Raw genomic sequence first — 20,075 nt, forward strand, 5'->3', positions numbered from 1 at the left:
GATGGATGATGGATGGATGATGGATGAATGGATAATGGATGGATGATGGATGGATGGATGATGGATGGATGGATGATGGATGGATGATAGATGAATGGATGGATGGATGGATGATGGATGGATGATGGATGGATGGATGGATGGATGATGGGTGGATGGATGGATGGATGGATGGATGGATGGATGGATAGATGGATGATGGATGGATGGATGGATGGGCCATCCTTAGTCTTTGCTCTCCTCATTGGTCATGTCTTCTTGGTACCCCCAGCAGGGCCTGATTACTAAATTCATTACAGGACAGATAGGTTCTTGAAAATAGGCCCTGTGCTGGTGTGAAGAAGAATGGTCTCCATAGGCTCATGTTTGGATGCTTGGTCCCCAGTTGGCAGTACTGTTTGGGAAGGGTTAGGAGGTGTAGCTTTTGAGAAGGAGGTGTGTCACTGGGGGCAGGCTTTGAGGTTCCAGTAGCCCACACCATTCTTAGTTAACTTTCTCTGTCTCATGCCTGTGGCTCAAGATGTGAGCTCTTGGTTACTGCTCCAGTGCCTGCCTACTTACTGCCATGCTCCCCCTCATGATGGCTATGGACACACTCTTTGAAATTGTGAGCCCCAAATAAATCCTTCTATAAGTTGCTTTGGTCCTGGTGCCTTATTACAGCGATACAAAAGTAACTAAGACAGGCCCACCAGTTCATGGGCTGAGGGGGGCAGGTCCTCTGCCTGGCCTATAGGCAGTGAGGTTCCACTTAGGACCCCTGTGGGGTTTCAGGAGAACAGCAACCTTCCTTGAGGCCTGCCTGATTCCCACAGGATCCTTAATAAACCCCTGCTCAAATCAATAGCTTTCCAGTCCAAAATGCTCCTTAGTCTCCATGGTAACAGTGTGAGTTGGCCTTTGCAAACTATCCATTTCACAGGAGAAAACCCCAGGCTCAAGGGGGCTGCAGTTTGTTTGTGTCCAGGTGGGTAGTAAGGCTGTCAGGACCTTTCCTTCCCCATGTGGAGGAGCAGCACTTGGGCTTCTGGCTGGAGCTGCCATAATTTGTTTTGCCTCCGAAGCTAAAACATAATTCCCCAGAGGCTGTGAAGTCTTTGGCTCAATTGCAGCTTCTGAGGAAGAAAGGGAGTCTCGGGGAAGGCGTTTCACTTGAGGGTGGGGGAAACTCCAGCAAAGCCATAGGATGAGCAGTACCCCTCCAGCAGCTCCAAGAATCAGCAGTGTCCACAGAGACCCTGGCTGGAGGACACCAGAGACCACCCAACCATGGTGTGGCCTCCAGTGTGCCCCTCCCTTGTGGAAGCATTGTCTAAGCACAGGTGTCCTTCCCCTTGCAGGGTGAGCTCCCTGGCCCATGGCCCGGAAACAGTTTTCAGCGGTGCAGTGCGCCCAGCCTCACCCTCATTACCTCTTAACCATCTAGCACATCAAAACCCAAGCAAGTATTGTGCGTAGATTGGACCTGGCTTCAGAGTTCAGGACTGGGCCATCGATTCATCTAGAACTTTGCTAGTCCCCGGATGGCTGGGATTGGCATGTGCTAAGAGCAGTTAGACGAGCAGGCTCAACAGTGGGTAGAATGTCCGTCTAGCGTGCACAAAGCTTTGATTCCCAGCATTGCATGGAGCCAGGCATGAGAGGAGTACAGTAACAAGCAGCTCTAGTCCCAACATGCCACAGGTAGACACAAGATAAGGAGCTCAAGGCGAACCTGGCTACTGGAGACCCTGCCCCCCAAAACAAACCAAAAGGGCAGAAAAGCAGTCTCGGGGCCCAGCCTTGCGGAGTGGTAACCTCCACCCAACTGAGAGGTCTAGAGTCTCTCAGTCTGTTCTGCCAGCAGCTCAGAGTAGGGGTTTCCATGTCTTCCTTCCCCAGAGAGAACAGCATGGTGGCGGCTGTGCTTTTGAGCTATCCTGGGCCACAAACCCAGACACTTACACCCTGTGGACCGCAGCACACCTGGGGACTGGTGTTGGCTGAATGACTGAGAGAAGATGCTATATATTTGTGGCCTTCCCTGAGCCCAGTCACTGAAGCCATAGGACAAAACCTTGTCCTTCACATTCAGCCAGAGCCACCCCTGTCCTCTTGGTGGAATCATGCTTTCTCTTCTGCCACTGCTACCCTTGCAGACAGGTCAGTGTCATTAGTGGGACAATGGAAGCACAGGTCTCCTGGCAGCCTGGCCAGGAGGGCCTTATGTCTGAGAGTCCAGAGTACCTGGATTTATGGTCAGGCAGACATACCACCCTGACCAGCCAAAACCTACCTGATGCCCCAGGTGCACTGGTCACCATCTCCTTGTCTATGGAGATTTGGGAAATGACCCCTAGGAGTCAACCTGACTTCCCTGTGTCTGTCACACTGAGGGAAGCAAACAACCTTCTTTCATCCCCACATGGCCCTGACTTCTCCTCTGGACCATATTCACCTAATTATGATCTCCATGCCTTCTCCCCTACCCCGTACCTTCCAGCACCTTCCTAAGTACAAACCTGGGTCCTTGGGCCCCTGCTAATCACTACCCTCACTCCCAGCAGAGGGAATGGTATCTTCCTGGCCATGCTCCATCGCCAGCTTCCTCCCTCCATGTCCCCTGCCACCAAAGCAGGTGCTGGGTCCTCACCCAGCTAGTGTCACTGCAGCGCTGCCGAGCTCCTGTCCACCCCACCTTTTCTTGGCTCTCCCTCTTTTCTCTGCTTTCCCTGTATCCCATAGCTGCATATTTGCTGTGCCTGTCCTTTAGGTCCGGCATAGCCACCTCCATTGGCTGTCCCCATGTGAAGTCCCCAGCCCTCTGGGCTCTGCTTCCTTTAAACCCCCACCATCAGGACTCCAGAAACACCCAGGAGGTGACCTTGCGGCCGTTTGTGTCTTATCGACCCCTGAAATACCGTGAGCCTTCTCTTTTTTGAGAATTAAAGGGTTTCACTATCCCCACCACCCTGATGGGGTTTTTAAACGATCCAATTCCGTCTTTAAATTCAGGGGATTGAAAACTCTTTGTGAGGGGAAGCGGAAGGATTAGCTGCCAGCCAGCCAGCCTGTGGAGACACCTCTGCGGAGAGCAGCTCTATGAGTTGGGACAGGGTTGCTTCTCTGGAGCCTTCGTGCTTCTAAATCCCAGCAGATAATGAGGTGGAATTCAGAGGCTGAGTCACTGGCCTTGAACGGAAGAGGGGGGATTCCAGCCCAGCTCTGCCAACCACAGAGACCTGGAGTGACATGCGGCCCAGACGTGTGGGCGTGTGATCAGTCACCTGCGTTCTTTCATGCTCTTCCCAAAGCTATTTTTACTTTACTCACAATGTGCAGCAGGACATCTGTCCTTTCCCTGGGAACTTCCTGGGAGCTTGTCATTCTCCCCATGGGGCTGAAGAAATGTTTGCTGAAGTCAGACAGAGACAGAGGACAGCCTACTTCAGGGGCCACCCATGCACCTGTCATTCTCATTACTATTCAGACAGTAAGCAAAGCCCTCATGGGTGGCCAGAGGGACTCTCCACTGTAGCAGCTCAGACGGATTGAGGGGCCGACAGTGACACCTGGATATGCTGGAGTCTTGAAAGGGCTCCAGCCGTAGCTCAGCTGAGACTGCATGCCCAGGGCAGGGATGGCTTGGGGAAGGTCTCCTTTCTTGATATCTGACCCTAGCCAGAGGTGTCCAGTACCCCATGGTTCTTCTCTACCACCCAGGAAGCACCTCAACTCTTGAAATGTCCTTCCTTCCCTCCCCATCTTTTCCATCAAAGGTTCTGGAAGGGGGAGGGGTGTTGTGCACACACGAATGTACAGGCCCCAGCACCAGTGCGTATGCAGGGAGGCCAGAGCAGGATGCCAGGTGGATGTCCCGCACTCTCTCTCTTCCTTATTCCTGTGAGACAGGGTCACTCACTGAGCCTAGAGCTAGACTGGTGGCCATCACACCTGAGTGATCCCCCAGCCTGCACTCCCAACAGCACTGGGGTGCACACGCAAGCCATACTCAGCTTTTTACAACACGGTTGCTAGGATCCAGGCTCAGGTCCACGAATATGTAGTGGGTGCTCTTACCAGCCCACGGAGAGTTCTTCATCAGGGACCCTCAGCCTTGGGAACAAACCCATACATGGTTCAAATGCTGAGAAAAATGCCTGTGTGTGTGTGTGTGTGTGTGTGTGTGTGAGAGAGAGAGAGAGAGAGAGAGAGAGAGAGAGAGAGAGAGAGAGAGAGAGAGAGATTGAGAAAGCAAAGCTGCTCAAGCGAGACTTCCTTCAGTGACTTGGAAGTATCATCCTATTGGAAGCTTCCTTCCATAGATCTTCCCCCAGTGTAGCCCAGGAAGCATCCTCCTGGAGAGGCTGGTGAAACCAAACTCAGGTTTGTCTCAGTCTGATCTCCCGGCCCTGACTGAGGTGTTCTGAGGCACCTGGTCAGAAGGAGGTAGGCCCCTAGTTCCCACCTAGGAGGAAAGGAAGCGGCATTGGGCCCTGCATCGGTCCTTGCCCTTATTTGCAGACTTTGGTTGAGTCCTCCACAGGGCCCTGTGCCACTGCCTTGGAGGGAGACGCTGGCTTCTTTCCCTTCAGTTACAGTTACTCTAGTTTTTGTCTCTTCCCTAACGTCATGTGTACCCCAAACAGCCCTAGGGAGACATTCCAACCATAGAGACTACCAAGTCTGGTATTAATATTATTCAGCACTCTCGTTTTCCGAAAAGGGAAACTGAGGCACAAAGAGAGAAGGAGTTCTCCAAGACTCCTGATCAAGTAGATTGATGGTGGAGCTGCTAAAAGGTGCACCTCTGCCCATTCCTTCAGGGTTACCCTCCAGCTCTCTCTGAGATCTTTTCACTCAGTGCATCCTTGGTGAGTACGTCTGCAATGTTCATCATTCCTTGCTTAGTTATTATCTTAGTTGATGCTCACCACAGCCCTGAGAGTCAGCACTGTAGATGTGGAAACTGATCCAGTATAGTCACACAGACTCCAACACCCTTGGAGTGCAGGCTTTGGGAGCGGTGATCAGGAACTAACAACAGACAGACTCCAGCCTGGCCTGGGTGGAGAGACTGACAGGACCCTCTTGGGAAACTCTCCCCTCAGCCCTGTCTGCACCTGGCTCTGTGGGAACTCTCCTCCCCTCCCTCCCTGAGAATTAATGAGAGGTCAGTGGCTGCCAGCACCCTTTGTCTCCTGGGCTCCAGAACACAGGCCTCATTGTGTGCTGGAAAGAGTGGATAAACAAGCAGCTGGGGCCTTTGGCCCTGAGGCCCCAGAGAAGGGCCGAGCCCTCTGGGTGGGCTGCAGAAGGAATGACTGGCTTGCAAAGAGAGCAGAGCCCTGATGCTAAGGTGTTTCCACCTCTGCATCCTCTAATGCAGGGTAACACCAGAGTGGGGAGAGGGGAAGGACCAGAGACCCCCTGTGTCTCTAGGCCAGTGGTTCTCAGTCTTCCTAATGCTGCAGCCCTTTAATACCTCATGATGTGGTGACCCCCAACCCTAAAATTATTTTTGTTACAACTTCATAACTAATTTTGACATTGTTATGAATCATAATGTAAACAGTTTTGGGGACAGGGGTTCGGCGGAGGGGTCTCAGCCCACAGGTTGAGGAAGAGGCCTGGAGGCTCCTGACCTAGTAGCCTGCTGTCCGAGGACCCTGGGTAACCGTGACTTCCTCCTCCTCCTACCTCTTGAGTACTGACCGGACAAGGTTGCCACCAGACCCAGTTCCTGCAAGGGGTCTAACTCTGAGTGTCCCATTGCAGCTGCACCCTAAGCCTCCAGGCCTCAGCTATCCCAGGCCACCAGCCTTTGCTGGAGTCCCTGTCTCCACTGCTCCCTTTGCCATTTGCTATACCTACTTCTCTCTCCTAGCCAGCTCCCAGCACTGACCACTGGTCCAGGGACCTATGCTGCCCCATCCCGTGTTCTGTCCCTGACTCCTCAGGTGTGTCTTGGGCTTCAGGTCTCCATTCTGACCACTTTGCTGGCCCTAAAGTGCTTCCGAGGACAGAATCACTGGGCTCAGCAGCTGGCTGAGCCATCTCTCTAGCCCTTAATTTTTCTATTAATTTTATGTGTAAAACATTTTTGACTGCATATATGTCTGTGTGCCACTTGCCTATGTTTGTGGAGGCCAGAAGGCAAAGTTAGATCCCCTGGAACTGGAGTTACAGATGAATGAGCCATGCTGTGGGTGCTGGGAATTGAACCTGGGTCATCAGATAGAGCAACCAGCGCTCTTAACTGTGGAGCCACCTCTCCAGCCCTATTTATTTTTATTGTATGTGTATGGGTGTTTTGCTTGTGTGCATGTGTATGTGTGAACCATCTGCATTTTTAGTATCCATGAAAGTCCCAGGCACATGCACGTATGCACACACACACAAACACACACAAGTAATCAAACAACAAAATAAAATCTTTGCAAAGAATGTTTATCAGTGCTTCATGGAGGATGGTTATGTCAACTGCCTTAAAATATTTTTGGTGCCCTGATTTTAATTTCCAGTCCCCAAATCAAGACAACCCAACAAACCTTTGATGAAACATGGCAACAGCTGGGGCATCTTAAAGTCAGTAACTTTGTTACCATGTTTTCTAGTACACAATGTTTCCATCTTTTCCCTTCCTGTGGTGAATAATCTTGGATTGTGTCCTGGGCATCTTGAAGACTGTAAGACTCACAGTCCCATTAAATATCTCTGAAAAATGTCAGCATAGTATAGGTTTCTTTTAAAGTGGGAAATTAGTCCAGTTAAATTGAAACCTAACATCCCCACGTGTCTGCCCTGTAAGCAGCTATTCTAACTTTGTTCTCTTCCCACAGCCGTTGCCAGGCTCCTCGGAGCGTCCCCAAGGGTGCACACCCACTGCCAGCCCACTGCAGTCCTCAGTCAGCGACTCAGTTCTGAACCCACCTGTTTGCTCCCTCTGCAGCTCAGGGCAGAGCTCAGGACTTCAGTCAGCCTGGCACCAAGGGTCTCCACCACTCCTGAGCTCCGCCTTCTCAGGGTCCTGCCTGCCGGTTTCCTGGGGCCTCTTTTCCTTTTTCTACCCCGATCTACCCCTCCCCTCTACTCCGCCATCACTGCCACACACAGGTGACTATAAGGCTGCTGCTGCAACTCATTTTGGGGATCTGAGTTTGTTTTGTGGGAGAGAGAAAATAGACATACAGACACAGACACACACAGGAAAGGGAAGAGAAAAAAGCACCTAGAGCATTTTCCTTGTTTTTTTTTTTTTTTTTTTTTGATTCAGATAGTACCTCTCTCCAGCTTTGCACCAGAAAGGGTTTCTTTTAGTCCCCTCTCTGCACAGGAAATAGGAAAGAAGAGCAAAGATAATATCCCATATTCAAGTTTTTGTTTTCCCTTTGTTTACCTTGTGGGTGCTCAGCTATGGTCTGGGAGAAACAGGATGGGGGGGGGTCCTTGTGTAACTCACCCTTCTCAGGTTGGTATTATTTGTGGTGTGGGGGATGCTTTGAGACAGGTCTCCTAGTGTGGACTAGGCTGGCTGGAACTAGTGACCATCCTGCTGCAGGCAGATGCCACCACACCGTTCTTCCCAGAACTTTAATATTGGCATCCTAGCATCAGGTTTGAAGTCTACGGATGGTGCTAGCTGTCAACCTTTCTTTTAGCAGTTCAGTGTCTTTTAACTATTCTTTCCTTTAATATTCCAATTCTTAAGTGACGGTTTCCTGTACTAGTGCTAGTTTTACTGATCAGAATTTCTTAGCTTTGTTTTTTCCTCTGGTCAGAGCAAGTTCCGGAACTTTTTTAAGTGATCAAAATTATTTCAATAGCAATAATTACTGGGGGTTGCCTGGACCCAGCCGCCTCCTCATGGTTGTATATGAGCCTTGTGTATGTCCTCATCTGTAAAATGGGAATAAGAATTCTATTCTGGATCACAGGATCCAGAAGCCTGTGAAGCTGGAATAAACCGGTCTATAGACTGACTGAACAGTGCCTGACATAAAAGCCTTTGCTCTGCACTCAGTTTGATTCCTTGTAGGAAGGACTAATTGATGTTTATTCAACAACTCCAAGTGCTGAAAGCCAGAGGCAGCTAAGACCTCAGGGGGCAAGGGGCTGCTTGGCCTTCGCTGGCTTGCCAGACCTGCATGTGGAGGTTGGGAGGCAGCTGGGCTTAGGGGAGATCTTACGGGTACCGGTAAGCTGACCACAGTTTGGCTCAGAGCATCACAGCATCCTTCTGCCAGAGAGATGTGACTCTGGGGGATGAATGGAAGAAACCAGCCTGAAGAGCAACAGAAATAGAAGGGGAAGCCTGGTAATGAATGGTTCCCAATATGAAAGATCAGTATTCTCTGCCAGCAGAACCGCCAGTTTCTCTGGCAGCCGGCTGCTGGTCCAGCTGTGCGTGCTTCAGCTGTTCCTGTCATCCCGCCAGCCCTGGAGCAAGCTGGCTTCCTCCCCTCATGGGAGCCAGAGCAGCCCGGGACTGGAGGGACTGCCCTGCAGGGGCTGCCGGGGCTGCAGGGGCTGCTGGCAGCCACCTGTGCTGGCTCTCAGTGTAACCTGCTGTACTCCCTGGTGTGAGAGCCCCTGCCCCTTCCTGGGACTCAGCAGACACAGCCCAGATCCCGCTGTTCCCTTCTCTGTGTGTTCTGGTTTTGCCTGTTCCCTTCTGAGACAGGAGTTCTCTTGTAGCCTAGGCTGACTTCTAATACAATCCTCCAGAATCTTTATTTTTCTTTGACCATGTTAGGGAGAGAGGCCAGGACTTGCATATACTCACAGAGTGACACCCCAGCACAGATCTCTCGTCACACTTGGGGTGTAAGGGATTTGAGTCGGTGTTCCACGCATTCAGGTGGCCCAGTAGAGGCCACACACTAGCAGAGAGCAGGGAAGCAGTGAATAGCAGCCACTGGCACTCTAGGGTCAGGAAGACCCTGTTCAGTTGCTGCCGCTGCTGGTGACTGTCTAGATGGCTTAATTTCCCTGAGCCCCAATGTAACATGGGACTGTGCCAGTAGCTGCTGTTTAAATAGCCCAGAATGAACCCTGATGCGCCTCATTTAAGAAGCCACTGTCAGGTGGCGGTGACACACGCCTTTAATCTCAGTACTCGGGAGGCAGAGGCAGGTGGATCTCTGAGTTTGAGGCCAGCCTGGTCGACAGAGCTCGTTTCAGAACAGGCAAAGCGACATGGAGAAACCCTGCCTCAAACAAAACAAAACTTAGATAGATAGATAGATAGATAGATAGATAGATAGATAGATAGATAGATAGATAGGTAGATAGATAGGTAGATAGATAGATAGATAAGCCATTGCAACCACTGCTGTGGTCTTTATGGATGTAAATTGTATGGGATATAAGCATTTACTAATCATGCGTTTCCACAAAGCTGTTTTAATAGTATACTTAGCCATTACCCAGGGACCACCACCCTCCTGAGCTCTGTGGGAGTAGCTGAAGAGAAGCGAGTCACTGTATTGTCAGCTTTTAACTGTAGCATGGATCACTTCTCTGTGGACTGTGTGGAGGTCCTTACAGCCTCACGTCTGTCTGTCTGTCTGTCTGTCTGTCATCACCCCAACCCCTATCTCTGTACTAGCTTTCTCTGGAAGCAGAAGATAGACCAGTGATATCCCCAAGCCCTAGGCATTGGGGATTAAAGACTCCCAGGCTGGTATATTACAGAACCCTGCTTTCCTCAGAGTGTGTGAGGTTGGAGCATCTCTTCAGGCACTTGGCACTCTGGAGTAGATGCCTTGGACTCATCCTCAAAATAATTAAGGCATAGGCCCTGGTCTTGGAAATGGCTGTAGGGGTAAGGCTGGGGGGGTAGGGGTCAGTGTGTCCCCAGGCCCTCCTTACGTTCACAGGCTCTCTGTAATAGCAGGGGAGGGGCATGAGGAGAGGACAGCCATCTGGAGCCATGGATGAGCTAGCTCCTCAATAGTCTGCTGGTGGCACTTGGGCAGTCCTGTTCTCAGAAGCCACATCATTGCCTGGCCATGTCAGCAGCTTCCTTGATAGTGGGGGTGGGAGCAGGGCTGACAGCTGCAGTGTTGGGTATGCTCCGGCCAGGTCTAAGCTGGCAAAAAGCCTCTTCCCTGTTACCTGACATTCTCCCACTCCATAGAGGCTGGGGGTGAGGGTCTGGGCCTTCCTCAGCTTTGGGCAGTGCACAGCACTACGGGTCTCTGAACATCTGCTACAGCATCCCCCTTAGAGTTGGGGGTATCTGGATCTGAGGGATGCTTTGCTAGGTACCAGATGCAGAAACATCTTAGGACACTGCATAGCTCCTGAGTTGTCCCTCAGATCCAGCAGAGCAGGAAAGAGGCACACACAGCCATCATGCACAGGAATGGAAAGGGGCTTTGGTGGGAACCTGGCATTAGGTGAGCGCTGCAACTGCCATGCTGGACAAGCATCCTGTGGACGTGCAGGGAAAACAGTGCAGGAGCAGATGAGTCTTCTACCTGCCTGTGCTCTGGCACACATGACAAGCAGGGTGGGAGTGAGGGTAGACACGCCTGTGATGACACCAACAGCCATGGCAGTGACAGACCCCATCCTGCATGCGGGGCTGTTGTGTTCCGAGCGTGCTCTCACACTGCGGCCCAGCCCGAGGGAATTCCAGAAGAGCCTGTCCTTGTTTTCTGAACCTTTCCCCATGGAAGACAGACATAAGCACTCGCTCCCCACCACTTAGGGCAAACCAAAGTACAGTTCCACCAAAGTACAACTCTGGGCAGCCAGTGAGTTCACTGGGCTTACCTACAGAACCTGGGTAGCCCCAAAGTAGCTGTATCATCAAAACACAGTCTCTCTACCATGGACGACGTTTTCCACAGATGGTGATGACTTGGGGGAAGTAGCCTGAGGAGGTGCATGATGTGTATATGTGTGACCACATGTAACTAACCAGTTTCCACCATCAACACCAGGCAAATAGGAGGTGCACAGTGGTCAGTTGGTGAATGAGTGAGTGAGTGAGTGAGTGAGTGAGTGAGTGAATGAATGAATGAGTGTTTTGGAGGGCTGTTATAAGGTACAAGCTAATTTGGGAAAAAAATGTTAAGAAGCTAAAGTATATAGACTAGGGACATAGCTCCTTAGCTATATGCCTGCACAAGGCTGTGTGCAATCCTCAGCATTGTACAGTGATCTATGCTTGTAATTCCAGCATTCTGGGGGTGGCAGCAGAAGGCTCTGGGGTTCAAGGTTATCCTTGGCTACCTAGCAACTTTGAAGCCACCCTGGGACACATAACATGCTGTTTCCACAAAACAAACAAACAAACTAGCTAACTCAGACATGGTGGTGCATACCTGTGATCCCAGCACTCAAAAAGCCGAGGCAGGAGGATTCCGAGTTTTAAGCCATGCACCACCATAGCCAGAGCCTGTTTACATTAGACAATGAACCTGGTAGCATACTGTTGGCTTTCATGGTGTTGTCTTTGGGGTAGGGTTTGGAGGCTGTGGGACGTCCTGCACCTCTTTACTTTTTCTCACTTGAGTCTTAGAGAGAATAACATGATCCTAGAGGGAAAGACCAAATTGGGAACATTGGTGTCCTTTGGACTTAGTTGGCGAGACCCACCCACCTCCATTCCACCTTGGTCCTTGGGGTGTCCATGGTGCTTCATGCATGTCCTCTTTCTTCCCCAAAGGTGGAAAAACTTGTGAAGTGTTTGGATCCCAATGACCTGGGGAGAATCAACTTCAAGGATTTTTGCCGTGGAGTATTCGCCATGAAAGGTGAGGTCCTTTTGAGAGTCCTGTCTAGACTAGGAGGCCAGCACACAGGGTCCCAGAGTTCAGGGTGGGTCCCAGAAATGGGCTCTATTCCTAGTGACCATGGGGGTTAAGGGTAAAGGTCTTGGGCATCTCTACTACAGGGTACCACCACCAGGGCAGGGCCACCTTTCTGCCCTTCTCTCCTGCTAGGACGGCTGTGCTTCAGAGGAGACTCCCAGGACTTCCCACTCTAGCTCTGGTGTGGGCTACAGGGACTTGCTCAGTCAGGGGTGGGGAGCTTGCCTAACGAGTACAAAGCTCTGGGGTCCAATCCCAACAAAGAGAGAGAAACAGAGACAGAGACAGAGAGAGAGGCAGAGACACAGACACAGAAACAGAAACAGAGACACAGAGAGAGGTGGGGAAGAAGAAAGTCAAACCGGTCTAGTTCTGGCCACAGCTGGAGAAAGCTGGCTACCAAATCTCTTTCCTCTTAGGGCTTCCTTATTGATTATCTGCCCTCTCTGAGCTCTTCCTAATTCCTTCCTTTCTTCCCCCAATCCTCCCTTCTTCTCTTCCGAAATATTAAAGGCAGTTTTGAGAACTCATAGAATATTCAACTCTTCTGCCAAGTTCCCCCAAGCCCCAGAGAAAAAGACTTAGGGAGGCAGCCAGGACTTCAGAGGCCTTCCTGCTGGGCTGGCACTGGAAGTCTGGAGATGAGCTGCTCCCAGAGGGATCCTGTCACCTGCAAAAGAAGCCAGGTTCTCTCTCTCTCTGGTCAGGTCTGGGAGAGCTCATCACTGCAAGATCCTTGGGGTTCCAGGAAGTAGGAAGGAAGCAAGAATTCTGAAGCAGAAATGTGAGAGACACAGTTCACTGGGGAAACTAAGGAAGCCCAGAACCCCCCTAAGGTTTTTCTGAAGGGATTTGTTTGATTCTCTGGACCAGCTTGGACCATACCTGCCCTGTTCCTGTGCTGAGCAGTGGGTAGGAGCCTCCTGACCTCCTAAGGGTGGCCTGTCCAGGGCGTGGTAGGGAACTTTGTGGGCGGCCCCTGTGCACAGAGGAAGTACTTGCTAGCTCAGGGCTTCCCTGCACTCAGCCTGCTTCTGTATATGTGAGTGTCCCATGGAAGAAGTTCCTTTCTGACACCTTGTGTGGTGCCCCGAACCAGGCCCATGCAGCTGGGCATTTCCTCCCCTGCCATTGTGTCCAGAGACATGGGCCACCTGCTCTTCCGGTTCTTCCTCCAAGGCCCATTAGTCAGAAGAACAGCCTTGTGGACTGAAGCTCAGACCATTCACTGTCTGTCTGTCTGTCTGTTCAGGGTGTGAGGAGCTGCTGAAGGACGTGCTGTCGGTGGAGAGCGCAGGGACCCTACCATGTTCGCCAGACATCCCAGACTGTGTGGAACAGGTAAGAGCTGCTGCCTCAGCGACTGCTGCAAGAGGCTGCCCTCTGAATTTGCATCTGGGCTGAGCCTTCCACTAATGGTCTTCTGGCAACTACAGAATTGCTGGGTAAGGTGGCATCTGCCTCTAATCCTAGTCCTCGGGAAGCTGAGGCATGGGGGGTTGCCACAGGTTTGAGGCCAGCCTGGCCACATAGCAAGACTCTCTCAAAATAAAACAAGAAAAAAAACCCATCACTTTGGAAGGGCACAGGGAAGCCCTTAGGAAGTCTGAGAGAGAGAGAGAGAGGTAATTAAATTTTTTACTTTTAAAGTTAGTTTTCATAACCCAGTCTCTAGTCCCTTCTTCCATCTAGAAGTGGGGAGTTGGAAGGATTGAGAATCCCAAGTGTAGTTTATCTCTGACAAGCTCCATCATGGAGCACCTGGGGGTATCACCCTAAGTCACCTCGGTGTCATAAACTTTGGTGTGGGTAACAGGAAGTGGTTAGGCATAAAAGCCACGCCGATAGGGAAATACCAAGGCCTCCAGAGCTCTGTGCTCGTTGCTTCCTGCTGATGTGGTCAATGCCAGGACCAGAACCAAGTTAAGGAGACAGAACCACTGTGGAGGGAAGGGCCTCAGCCAGTCAAGGCAGGGACCTGGACGCAGGAAGTGAAGCCTGGGCCATGGAGGTACCCTGATTGCTGGTGTGCTCTCTGCTTCTGTTAACCTAGCTTGGGGCCAGCTGCCCTGGACTGGGCCCTCCACCATCAGTAAGATCAATAAGATGTCTCACGGTTGTACCTACAGTTCAATCTGATGGAGGCAAATCTTCAGCTTAGGATGTGTCTTCCCAGGTGGGTCGAGCTGGCACCCAAGAACAGTCGTCATAGAGATCAGTTTCGTTTTGTATTTTCATATATGCTTGGCTTTAGTTGACCTCTAGTTGACCTCTAGTCTCTTCTCCCCACTCCCTCTGCTCCCTATACCCATGTAAACCTTTCTGTCCCTAGTTAGATGTGTTCTCTGTCATTGCCTCTGCCCCTTTCCCTTAAGGCCTCTCTTGTCCCCTCTTGTCCCTCTCTAGCTTCTTGGCTTCTACACACACTGGCTTCCACATAAATATGTACATATTCTGTGTGCGCGTGTGTGTGCGTGCGTGCGTGCGTGCGTGTGCGCGTGTCTTAATTCATTCTGCTGTCATCACCAAATGATCTGTTTATAATGCATTGGACTATTTTTGCAAGCACAGCTTCGTACTACAGAGGCAGTTTAAACTGCACTGCCCACCGTCTCCAGGGAACCACTGGATGAGGACTTATTTGGTTTCTCACCCAAGTCAGCTCCAAAACCTCTCTGGCTCCAGGTGGTACCTCATCCCAAGGCCACATCCCTGAGAAATGAAATAGTAAATGTTACCAGGGTCTTTGGACACTTCTGTGTGTGATGTCCAAGTGGGTTTTTGTGGGGTGGACTGTGGGGAGGAAGCTATAAGGGGTCCCATAATGCTGAGGGTGGCCAAACAGACAGTGTTGAAGAAGGCAAGGGCACTGTGGAGAGACTAAAGTGTAATTAATTCAGTTAAAAATTGCAATTGTGAGGGCTGAGTATAGCCTGGTGATAAATCATTTACCTAGATTCTCATGATCGAACCTGTCAACCTGATCAGATTGAGAAGCAGCTAGAACAGAGATTTTCAACCTTCCTAACGCTGCAACCCTTTAATACACTTCCTCACGTTGTGGCGACCCAGCCATGAGGTTACTTTATTGCCACTTTATAACTGTAATTTTGTCACTGTTATGAATCGTAATGTAAATGCCTGATATGCAGGATCTCTGACATGTGACCCCAAAGGGGTCAGGACCCACAGGTGAGAAACTCTGTCCTAGAAGATTGGAAAAGGCCATTCAGGTACGTGGGGGAGGGTGTTTTCAGAAAGGGTTAACTAAAAGGAGATCTTCCCTGGATGTACAGGCCTCTCCACCCTGTATTCATCCTGGAATAAAAGCACAAGAAAGGGAAAAGCTGATAGATCAGGTTCACCGCCAACACCGCCACCACCACCACCACCACCACCACCACCGTAACTACCCCACACTAGGTCTGCCTCTTCTACCACACATTCCTACTACTGTGTTACTCTGTCTTACCTCAGTCTCCAAGCATGGATCCCAGTGAGACTCTGAAACCATGAGCCAAGATAAGTTTGTCCTTCCTTCCTTCCTTCCTTCCTTCCTTCCTTCCTTCCTTCCTCCCTCTCTCCTCCCTCTCTTCCTTCATTGTTTTCTTAGGCCTCTGTCACAAAAACAAGGGGACTAACACAAGGTCTAGGGTAGGAACAGAACAGTGGGGTTCGTAAGGTGGGAACTGGGATGGATCTGGGGTCATTCAGAGATTCACTGTCTGACCATGAATGAATGTTAATAAAACAGGCTTTATTAAATACTGACAGGAGGGCTGGAGATTGGCTCAGAGGTTAAAATCACTGGCTGCACCTCTAGAGGTCCTGAGTTCAATTCCCAGCAACCACATGGAGGCTCATATTCATCTATAATAAGGTCTAGTCCCCTCTTCTGGCTTGCAGGCAGAACTCTGCATACATAATAAATAAAGAAACCTTTAAAAAAATTACTGTCCAAGACCATACCTGAGACTCATGCTCAGAGAATGGTCCCAAATTACATTTGCCAGGGGCTTATAAAAGCAAAACTCACAGGGCTACATACTTCCTGTCTTTGTCCAACCAGGGGCAGGCATATATCCTGACATACTTCTTCCAATGTACTCCTCTGCCTACCTGTCATCAAGCACATATTTTGTGTAGTTGGGGCAACCAAGCTTGTTTACAGAAGTGAAAACATGCTGCTTGTTATCTTACATAAAGAACAGCCCCCAGCATTCCAGGAACTTATCTGTCCTTGAGCAAGTGAGCCTTACAGGTTAGAGGCTTTTTGTTTTGTTTTTTAAAGGCAGAGTTTCTCTGTGTAGCCCTGGCTGTCCCAGAACTCCCTCTGTAGACCAGGCTAGCCTCAAATTCACAGAGATCCACCTGCCTCTGCTTCCTGATTAAAGGCAAGCACCACCACCTGGTGAGGAATTTTTGCCATATAGATCTCTTAAGCACAGTAATTTAAACCTAAAACATAAAGTTGCTATCACAGGAACAAGGCAACTGAATAACAGGGACAAAAAGCCGATTGGCCAGCATTCAACTGCTATTTTGAAAGGGTTAAGGTAGCAGGAGACTCCCTTATTGTACTGGCTAAACCCTCCCAATTTCCGGGAAGGCACATAGCAGTTTAGTTTCTGTCTTAGTGGCATGAAACACCGTCATAAGCAAGGCTCCTTCTGTCCAGTCTGCTTAGTGCAGATGCCTGGTCCACACAAAGGGAACCGTTTGAAGGTGACAGAGACTAAAGCCTCAGCCAGAGTGGGGCCAGGATTCCAGTCCAGTGTCCAGATTGCGCTCAACATTCTCATAAGGGTCTAACCCTTAGGGCTAGACCAGGATAACTGGGCTCCAAGGTATGTGTAAGGGCAGTGCTGAGGGCTCCAGACTGTCTTACTGCACCCCGTCCATGGGTGCATTTGTGACCAATGGAACCAGACCTGGGGCAGAGAACCCCCACATGGCGCAGACACCAGGGGTCCAGCCTTGTGGAAGGTGCAGAGTGAGTAGGCTGCACCTTCATTTTAAATGGGGCCCAGACCTCACTTTGGCCACTGAGGAGCCATGTGATCTCTGCAAGTTCCCCTTAACATCTCAGAACCTCAGTTTCCTCTGTTGTAAAGCAAGACTTGCTCAGCCAGGTCTGATGTAATGAGAGGACAATCAGGGGTCCACAATCACCTGACTCTCTCATCCCTTTTACCCTGAGGTCCAGCGTTTCAAAGATGTCAGATGGAGCCTGTGCCAAACAGTTGGGGAACAGAGAAGCCCTGAGAAGGGGTACCCAGGAGCAGAGAGATTTCCCATGGGCTCTGGCTGCTTCTGTGGCATTCATACTGTCTCAACCACTGCCAGAAAAGATGGTGCATTTAGCAAAGAGGAGAAATAGGCTTGGAGGGCCTGGCCTGAAAGAGGGAATTCTTTATAAGCAACGGACTTGTTTTCCCAAAACCCAGAGGTTCCAGGGAGGCAGAAAAATGGATTCAGAAATCATAACAATCTGGTCCGTCTTTCCTGGGGGACTGTGTTTTAAGCTTCTCCCAGGAAAACAAACCTCTCTCCATCCTCTACACAGCTCTAGCCAGAGCACCCACAGAGACCCTGTATTTGTAGACATGGCAGGTGACTTGGTTTGTTCTTCTTAGCTAGACAGCTTGGTGGACATGGTCCAATTCCTGCCTGTGGGCTCCTGAGTGTCACCAACCCAGCCAGGCAGAGAGGATCCTTAGAATTCACTGGAATTCCGGCTCCTGGAACAGATGGAGCAAACCTATAGCTCATCAAAGCAGAATCTGAGGAGGCCAGCTAGAGGCAGAGCTTCACGCTAAGGACCATGCTATGCTCCAGCTGTCCCCTAGAGGTCAGTGTGGGACCAAGACCGAGAAGCCAGCCAGATTCTGGTTCTTGTGGGTTTCCAGTGTGTCCCCAGGGAACAGGTGAATTGGGGAGGTAGAGAATGGTTCACAGCTGGATGTCAGAATGGCAGCAGAGCACCCTGGTGGGGGTGGGGGGATGAACCCTTCAGGGTGTGGACATCACTTGCAGCATTAGGGCTTGGTGGGAGTCACCCTGAGACTGTAAAGTGCTTTCCTGTTGGCTGTAGGATAGACTTCTGCATCTGCCCCTCTTCCAGGTCCCAGGGAGCCCCTGATGCTGGGATCCACCCTGGGTCTTTGGCCTAGACAAGACCATTCTGCATGTTTATTTAACCATTCCTGTGCAGCACTTGATTCTGACTACGGAGGATGCCCTTGTCCTCAGAATCTGACACACCTGTTGGGGAAAGCGTCACTGCATATTGCTAAATATGCTGTTGACCGTATTTCTTAGTTCAGGAAAAGTTGGTCTGGTGAGAGGATGCCAGAGAGTGCCTAGAGATGGTGTGTCCAGGACAAACCCCCCACCCCAAAAACCTACTCAGTCTGCTCCAAGGGCTGCCTACTGGCCCCCCTTTTGTGTGGCTCCCAGTCCATATGGTAAAGAAAGCTGTGGAGACAAGGGCCCATAGACATCAAAACAAGGGTATGCTGGCTAGGGGTTGTGGTCACCCCTTGGCAGGCAGTGAGGCAAAACCTAACTATGAGATTCTGGATTCTTGGTCACTCACTTATGTGGGCAGAGTAATAGGAACTCATCAAACCAAAGGGACATCGGATGACCTGCTCCTCCCACGTGGCTGCCAGTTACCATCCATCTAAAGAAGCCTAGGTCAGAGAGTCACCGTGCAGCCTTCCCTGCTGGGCTCTCACAGCTGTCTACCCAGCCTCCTAGTTCCCCACTATTCTCTCTCCAGAATCCTGCCACAGCCACAGCAAGTGTCCCTCCTCCCAGGGGATGAAATGTAACCTTGGGTCCCACGGGCTTCTCACTATAGTGTATCTCACACCCCAAAACTGGTGACATCAGAGCTCTCCTAGTTTAATTTTATTGTGTCAACATGGGTGTGTATAGTGGAGGCCAAAGGAGGACACAGAGTGCCTGCCTCTGTCTCCCTGTTGTTCCTTTGAGGCAGGGTCACTCCCTGAACCTGGGGTCCCTGGTGCCTAGTCTGTTACACGGTGCTAGGATCTGAGAGCCGGAAGTCCAGACCTCATGCTTGAACAGCAAGCACTCCTGACCGATGACCAGTCTCCCCAGCTCCCATGTACTTACATTATGGGAAGGCTGTGTTCTGTCTCGGTTCTGGGCCTTTGTCATGTTTGTCTTTCTTCTGGGCCATCTGTTCTGCCCACTGACTGTCACAGGCTGTCTGTCTGGTGTTTGTGCTTTAAACTTCCTCGGGCACTTTTTTCTCTGGTCCCCTTTGCCCCACCCTAGAGGAGGATCTGCGCTGGGCTTCCTGGAGGCCTGGTGGTGCATAGCCAGCCCTGCTTCAGCTTTACTCTCCAGAATGTCCCCTTGAGCTCTGGGAGATGGTGCCGGCCTAGTGGCAGAGCCCTTTCGAGCTCCTCTCCTTTACAGCAGGCAGCGCCTGTGCCCTCAGGGCTTCTCTCGGCATCTAGAAGATTAGATATCCAGAAATGGAATCATTACGGCAAAGAATGTGCAGATTTTATTTTCGAAATAGACTTTTGTTGCTATTATTGCTTTAAGACAGGGTCTCGCTCTGGCTCTACCTGTTTTTGAACTCAGTATGAAGCCCAGGCTGGTCTGGCACTCACTGTGTAGCCCAGGGTAGCCATGAAATGTCAGTCTCCCTTCTGCCTCAATCTCCCAATCATGGCTATACAGACATGACCCACCAATCCAGCTTAAAATACATGTTTAGGGCTGAAGAGGTGGCTCAGTGGTTAGAGCACTGGCTGCTCTTCCAGAGGTCCTGAGTTCAAATCCCAGCAATCACACAGTGGCTCACAACTCTCTCTAACTCCAATCCCAGGTGATCCAGCGCCCTCTTCTGACATCTGTGCCCACTGCATGCACGTGGTGCACATGCATACACACAGGCAAAACACATAACATAAAATAACAAAATACATATTTTTAAAAATAGATTTTTAATAGTTTTATATTTTTGTCTTTAATCTAAGAAGCCAAGGAGACTGTGCCGATTATATTTTACCGAGTATACCAGAACTGTACAATATGCAAGTGCTGTTTGCCAGCCCCAAACCTTTTATCACCAAATCATTGCAGCCTCCCTTCTCTGGGCTTCCCCCTCACCAAGAACAACTCGTTATCACTTATTATTCTGTATTGTTGACACATATACTTTAATATAATTTTGAGAAGTAGCAAAAGCAATGCAATAATCATACTTCTGCCTCAGTCTGTCTCTCG

At 50.4% G+C, this 20,075-nt stretch overlaps 1 protein-coding gene across 1 annotated transcript in view; it reads left to right on the forward strand.

The window, feature by feature from the left end:
• The window catches only part of RAB11FIP4 (RAB11 family interacting protein 4), a gene marked incomplete at both ends in the record, with an annotated part of 93,171 nt that overhangs the window by 15,156 nt on the left and 57,940 nt on the right, over window positions 1–20,075 (forward strand). The window contains 2 exons of the mRNA XM_080924098.1: window positions 11,660–11,747; window positions 13,057–13,145. Of these exons, the coding sequence (XP_080780224.1) occupies window positions 11,660–11,747; window positions 13,057–13,145 (177 nt within the window). The remainder of the gene's footprint in view (window positions 1–11,659; window positions 11,748–13,056; window positions 13,146–20,075) is intronic.

This window comes from Micromys minutus (genome assembly GCF_963924665.1).
Source record: "Micromys minutus genome assembly, chromosome: 10".
Classification (NCBI taxonomy): Eukaryota; Metazoa; Chordata; class Mammalia; order Rodentia; family Muridae; genus Micromys; species Micromys minutus.